Source organism: Colias croceus, chromosome 18 (genome assembly GCF_905220415.1).
Source record: "Colias croceus chromosome 18, ilColCroc2.1".
Lineage (NCBI taxonomy): Eukaryota > Metazoa > Arthropoda > Insecta > Lepidoptera > Pieridae > Colias > Colias croceus.
This window is the reverse complement of record NC_059554.1, coordinates 5,126,965-5,133,811: the sequence shown is the minus strand read 5'-3', so window position 1 is coordinate 5,133,811 and position 6,847 is coordinate 5,126,965. Positions and strand designations below refer to the sequence as shown.

Genomic DNA, 6,847 nt, shown 5'->3' with positions numbered 1-6,847 from the left:
GGAGTTCCATTTCTAGTGATTTCCAAACGTTTTAAGATTTTACTTTGTGATAAAAGGTGAAACTTCAAACAAAGAAATAAAAAGAACATATTTTTTAAGCAAGGCGTTACCAAGCTTAAGTGTATGTTTGCAAGATTTTTGCTGATAAACAAGTACGATTTTCAATATATTATACATAATTAGAGTTGCTCACTGTCCGAAATTTTATATTGTTCTCATCACTCTCATATTGTAACTACTTTACTCCACATTAAAAAATTTTCATCTTGTAATATTTTTTAAAGTGTTAATCACTCCTTTTATTTACTTTACTACACACATGACACAACTACACAGCTTTTCTCAAACTTTAGTCAGGCCGCCTTTACACCTGTAAGTTTTACTTACGTAAATCACTTACGTAAGCTACTTACGATAAATTTTCAAGTGTAAACACTCGTTGTAAGTAACTTACTGTAATTTTTTACAACTTTCGTAAATTTAAAAATTACAAGTCTAAACGTGTTCGAGTTTGCTTACGGAAGCGACTCGCAGCTTATTGAATTATTTTGATAAGTTGAGAACTCACCAAAACAATGTCCTCTAAACAAAAACAAAATAAAATCTGGTCACCAAACGAGGTAGTAGCTTTAATTACCGCTTTTGAAGCACGTCCCATACTGTGGGACTACAAAAATAAAGAATACAAAAACCGCGTAAAAACAAATTCACTACTTACATGTTGAACTTAGCGAAATGTTTAATATCACTCCAGATGAAATCATTAGAAAGTTGCATAATTTGAAAGGACAATTTAGCCAAGAAGTGACAAAATTAAAGAAAAAGAAGAGCGGCAGCGGTACTAACGAAGTTTATGTGTCAAATTGGCGGTATTTTAATGCCCTTTCTTACGACTTGCCGGGTTATTGTAAATTTGCCACAAAGTTAATTCGTCACCTAAAAAAGTATGTGTAAATTTGCCACACTTTTATTTTTTTAAAGTTAATTCGTCACGATTTAATATCAAGTATTGTAAATTCGTCACATCGATAATTTAAGTACAGATAGCAAAAAAATTAAACAATAAATTAATTTAAAATGTTTATTTATTAATCAGTTTAAGATTTTGGTTTTGGTTGGATGGACTTTGTAAAAACATAAGGAAAAGCATAACAAAGATAAATTTTGCTAAAAACCAAGGAACATCTATTTTGTATATGTTCTAAAAATTCACAGCTATAACTGCTGTGAATTTTTATAACTAAGAGTATTACTTAACATCTACATTATTCTACATAGGTAATGGTAAAAATCACAGTTCTCTCTATAAATATTTTTAAAATGCAATGAACTAAAAGCGGCTCTAAAAAATTTATAACAATCCTAAGGATAAGGATCCTAAAAATAAGGATAAAATATTATTCTTTTATTTTAACAAGTAAAGATATTGCTCTTACTTTACTTAAATCATATCCTATAATATTAGAAAAACACAAAGCAAATAAAAATCAAAACTCAAACAGACTAGCGCGTTTCATGATCATGACACTTAATAAATCACAGTTAAAATCAGATTAATTATTTTTATAAGTCAACTTTCGTTTTCCATAAAAATAAAAATTCTAATACATAAAAAATCATTTCAAACTTTTAAAAAGCGCAAATCAATTTGACTCAATAATGAATTTACCTTATGTTATTGATGAATTTACCTTATGTGAATGATGACTGTAATAATAAAATGTAATTCATTATATTGCTGGTTTCATCGCAGGCTGACAGGTATAATTCACTTGCCTTGCTTGCTGGCGGTACTTTACTACTTGTGGCAAATTTACAATAACCCGAATATACCTGTGACGAACTTACACATACTTTTTAAGGCATGTGACGAATTTACTTTCAATGTATGGAGTTTTAAAAACGTGACGAATTAACTTTGTGGCAAATTTACAATAACCCGACTTGCCCTACTGATTTAATGTAAACGGGCGTGTAATAATTTATGTAAGTTTAAACTCACAAAAATTACGTAAGCATTATTTACTGTAAGTTTATTTTAAGTGTAAATGCAACCGTAAGTCAGTTACATAATTTTTACGAAAGTAACTTACAGGTGTAAAGGCGGCCGTTACGAAGGTAATACCTACATAAGTGCTTTTAGTTTCTATAGAAACACTGTGACACCAACAAATACATTTTTCAACGATGCATTTTGTATTGGGTTACTTAACTCGACAATTATGAATAGTTATGCATCGTTGTAGTGTTTTTACAAACTCTTGTCTAAGAGTTCCTGTAGATCCATTAAGTAAAATGCCTAATACAGCATATGAAAGAAGGGAGAAAAATATTTTAAATGAACAATTATCTATCGATTCATCAACAACGGTTTCAATGTCTGGAGAAGATTTGGACTCAAAAAAATTAAAAGATTTTTATCGCAGTATACCCGACTATAGTGACATAAATCATTTACCTGCGAGTGAGTTCTATTCTACATTAAGATCCTTAAGAGAAAAAAAGAAAATAATGTTGGGTCATGCGATAGAGCACATTGACCATGATAAAACGTTCGACGACCAAGACTTAGATTCGATCATTAAATCTCCACAGTTACACAATATTAAAAAAGACATGAAAGTACCGCAACGGCGAAAATTTTCCCTTGAGACAGGTCGTGGTAGCATTATGCAGAACAATACAAAAAAATCTTGTGAAAACCTAACGAAAAATCATAACAAGACGAAAACACTTATCGATCCGAAAAATACGTATGCCGTCGAGGTAAAAAGTTGTGAGAACGAGCAGATTAAGCCTAAAACTATACAAAGTTCCCTAATCGTTACTGGAACTTCAAAAACTGACCGCCCAAAAAGAAATCATTCCGCATGTTCTATAACATGGCATGATGATAAAATTGAACGCAAAAATGAAATCGATGAAAAATTTGATAAGTTTTTTGACAGGGTAGGTAATTTTAATGTATCAAATGACGGTAGCGAGTATCAAACACAAAGTATGCCGACTAGCCCTTTACGGACAAGAAAGACTAGGCCGAAATACAAAAATATAACAATACCTAAGCCGTTCAAAATGACTGAAAGGTGTGTATTATTTTAATTGTAGGTTGAATGACATTATCTAAAACTTATCTAAAAATAATAATACTAACTATCCAGATTTGTCAAAGTAAATTATGTATGTATTTAGGTAAATCTTAATAATTTTGTATTTCGAACTAAAATTTACCTTTTATAATGTTGATTGATGTTGAAATATTTCTTGTTGCTTATTTTATACTTAGAGATGAAGAGGAACGTATAGTAAATGAACTACGAACAATTCAAAAATCTTTTTCTGATGACATGCTGAATCAAAAGTTAGAGAGAAAGCCATTCAAGGCAAGACCAGTTCCGGTAGAATCTAGGATTCCCTTATACGACAAGATACTGGAGGATCAAGCTATGAGGTTGCAAATTTAACCACTAATTCACATTTTTTATTTTGCATTTTTAAGCTATTGCATAGCTTCTATCGCGGGCCTTGAGCGTGGGGACCGAATCGAGAAATTCCGTAACGAAAAAACCTCACGCTCCCCACACCGACGGGCTCGGAGGTGTGGCTTGAAGGCATGCTATGCAATAGCTTTACCGCGGCAGTCCCCGAGTGCCACACGTCTTTTTTTTTTGTTTTGCTGTTGTACTATGTGTCAATTTCCAATTTTGATTTGATACGTAATCTTTATTCGGAATATGTATAAGATCTTCAATTTTTAGGCGAGCTGTAAGTAAAATAAATAGCGAAGCAGAACTTAGAGCTCGAATGAAACCATTTAGTTTCACTAAACGAGAAGAAAATGGCAGTGATAATACTTGCGAAAGAGCACAACATATTCTACCGAAAAGTAAGAAGAAAAGGCGTTTCAAAGCCCGACCTGTGCCTAAAAATTTGTTTTCCAATTATTTTTACGACAAAAGCAGGGAAAATAATTTTTTTCGGTAAGTCTGAATTCAACATACATATTTAAAAAATGTAAATGTTACAGTCAGAACCCTGAACCAGTCAATATCCTTATTGACCGGTTATTAAGGTTATTGACCAAGGGGGTCAGTTAATATCCTTATTAACTGGTTTTATCTGCTAAAATCAGTTAATAAGGATATTGACCGGCACCCTTAGTCAATATCCTTATTAACTGATTTAAAGAGCAGACATTCAGTCAATATAGGATGGAATAGATTTTAACACTTAAATCTTTCTATAATGGGCAAGTAAAACAATAGCGAGTCGGTTCTGGCACTCGCCGGCCGCTACCGCGGCACGCTCGCTTCGCTCGCTCGGCTCGTGCGTGAGGGTCGCAGTTCAAACCTAACCTAACCTACTGGGTCGAATTTGACACTTAAATCTTTCTGTAATGGGCAAGTAAAACTCGCTATTGTTTTACTTGCCCATTACAGAAAGATTTAAGTGTTAAAATCTATTCCATCCTATATTGACTGAATGTCTGCTCTTTAAATCAGTTAATAAGGATATTGACTAAGGGTGCCGGTCAATATCCTTATTAACTGATTTTAGCAGATAAAACCAGTCAATAAGGATATTAACCGACGCCCTTAGTCAATAACCTTATTAACCGTCAATAAGGATATTGACTGGTTCAGGGTTTTGACTGTAGCATATACAATTTGTAGAGTCGTTTTGTAATCTAATGGTCGATTGAAATTTCTCGATAGGTCTATGAATAGGAGAATCAGAGCTGAAGAAATGTTACGAAACGCTAGTTTTCCTGGAAATATGGCGATGCGGGAGCGTAGTCGGTTATCGACTCCTGCGGCCCACAGTGACTTGCCGATCGATCCATCGCTTGCTGGGGCGTCAGTGTCATCAGCTGATAATCTTCGATCAATAAGCCCTACAAAGGGTTTCCGAAAATCGTCGAAAAACGCTAAAGACAACTTTATCACGACCAGTCCTCAACCATTTCGATTTAATACGGCTGATAGAGCAAATAAAAAGGTTGACTTTTTCACATAATTTTAAGTATCTTACATTTTTAATGTTTTTATTACTATTCAATCTTATTTGTAGATGCAGGATATACAAAAGAAGGTATGCCAAGGCAGCAATTGCTCCGAGAGTTCTGTCCACCATGGCATAAGTGAAACAACCAAAGCGTATTCTGCTCTTGATTTAAATAGTATCGCAGTTGGAAGATCTAACTTAGCTGCTTTATTGAGGGCAGAGGCCGTAAGAAGGAAGTTCGAACAAGAAGCCGACAGACGTTTATCGGAGCAACGCAGGAAAACAGAATCAAAATACAGAGATCGGCAATTAAGATCGAAACCTGCCTGGCATCTTGTGAAGAATAAGTGAGAATAAAATTAGTTATTGGTGATGCTAATTCTACAGCTCCGACGTAAATTATTTATTTAACAGAATGTCTTATATGCCCTCTAACGTTTACTACATTTCAGCTAAGACGATTCGGTAGTTTTTACGATTTAACTGTCTTTCAAAAAACTTATGGATTTTTTTAATATTAGTAAGATCGAAAAAAAATTATTTTTAATTATATAAATTACAAATTACCCACTTACTAGCAAAATATACTTTCATTAGAATGCAAACATGAACATGAAAAACTGATTTCAGGACTTTCCAATCATTTGCCGGCCAAAATAAAAAAAATATACTTATATTTCAACTTACTTGCACTACATTTTTTAATTATTGTTTTGTCACATTTCAGCCACGAAGAGGATATAGCAATGAGGCTGCAAACCCGCAAAGACGAAGAAAGGCTGAGAAAAGAGGAATTTCTTCACGAAATGGAATTAATGTATGGACGAGTTCAGCAGCAACCCTTGTTATTTGAAAGATATTATGCACCACGACCTCCTAATACTGAAATTGATTTTTCACAATTATTGTCTCCTCGTAAGAGCCCTAAAAAGAAGAACTTGCGAAAAAAGAAGATGTGTAGTATTGTAACCCCATCTAGATCTTCGGATTATCAAGACGATGCATACAATTATTTGGGAAAAATTGATAAAAACGATAAATTTTATCAAGATCTCGATATTATTTAAAGTTTGGGACGATGCTAATTGAAAAGTGTATCAATGAATTTTAATACTCAATCGTTTATACATTACCTACTTACTTTGTTTTTGTTTGGTCAAGAAATATAAAAATGTAGAGCACGACCAATTTATTTATTGGCACTTGCCACTATTTTAATATCACTTCGTAATATAAATTACTAGCGGTCCGCCCCGGCTTCGCCCGTGGTACATATTTCGTGATAAAAGCCTTCAAAGTTCTTTCTCAGGGTCTAAAGATTGTCTGTGCCAAATTTCATCAAAATCGGTTGTGAGGTTTAAGCTGGAAAGCGTAACAGACAGACAGACATTATTAAAACAAATTGCTTATCCCTACTAAAGGAAAATTATACTAATAAATTGCTTGTTGCTTTCTTTTTGTATAAATATAATAAATCGTAAGTATGTATAAATCTACTTAATTAAGACAATATCGAAAATTTAATAGTATAATGATATTAATGAAATAATGAATGAATGAATGAATAAACGAAAGTAATTAATATATTGAGTAAAAATGGGATATGTATTGTAGGTATATATACGTATGATAACATTTCCATCCCAATGGAGGCAAGTAAATATATCTTTGTCTGCTGGCTTGGAAATGTAGATTGCCTATTCCCTATTGCGTAAAGGGCAACACAATTGAGTTGCCTATTTGCTTATCAAATCATATTATTATGTGTAATTGCAACCCCTTTTCGGCAAGTATGTACCTACCATAATCTTATGGTCTATGTTTTAACGTAAAGTTCTCGAAA

General features: G+C 33.2%; 1 protein-coding gene across 3 annotated transcripts; it reads left to right on the top strand.

The window, feature by feature from the left end:
• Window positions 1-5: 5 nt before the first annotated feature.
• Window positions 6-6,136, top strand: LOC123699536 (protein FAM161A). Of its 3 annotated transcripts, none has more exons than XM_045646507.1 (7): window positions 6-121; window positions 2,247-3,086; window positions 3,287-3,451; window positions 3,759-3,980; window positions 4,716-4,998; window positions 5,071-5,351; window positions 5,732-6,136. In XM_045646507.1, the coding sequence occupies exons 2-7, from the start codon at window positions 2,296-2,298 to the stop codon at window positions 6,069-6,071; spliced, it is 2,082 nt and encodes a 693-aa protein (XP_045502463.1). In that variant the 5' UTR covers window positions 6-121; window positions 2,247-2,295; the 3' UTR covers window positions 6,072-6,136. The 3 variants fall into 3 exon arrangements, with proteins under 3 accessions (XP_045502463.1, XP_045502461.1, XP_045502462.1); XM_045646505.1 differs by having other exon boundaries at window positions 6-152; XM_045646506.1 differs by having other exon boundaries at window positions 6-152; window positions 2,231-3,086.
• The last annotated feature ends 711 nt before the right edge of the window (window positions 6,137-6,847 follow it).

Coding starts and splice junctions, on each gene's coding strand:
- LOC123699536 (XM_045646505.1), top strand. CDS start 124: ATGTTTGCAAGATTTTTGCTGATAAACAA. Junction 3,452..3,758: donor CTGGAGGATCAAGCTATGAG/GTTGCAAATTTA, acceptor TTCAATTTTTAG/GCGAGCTGTAAGTAAAATAA. Junction 5,352..5,731: donor TGGCATCTTGTGAAGAATAA/GTGAGAATAAAA, acceptor GTCACATTTCAG/CCACGAAGAGGATATAGCAA.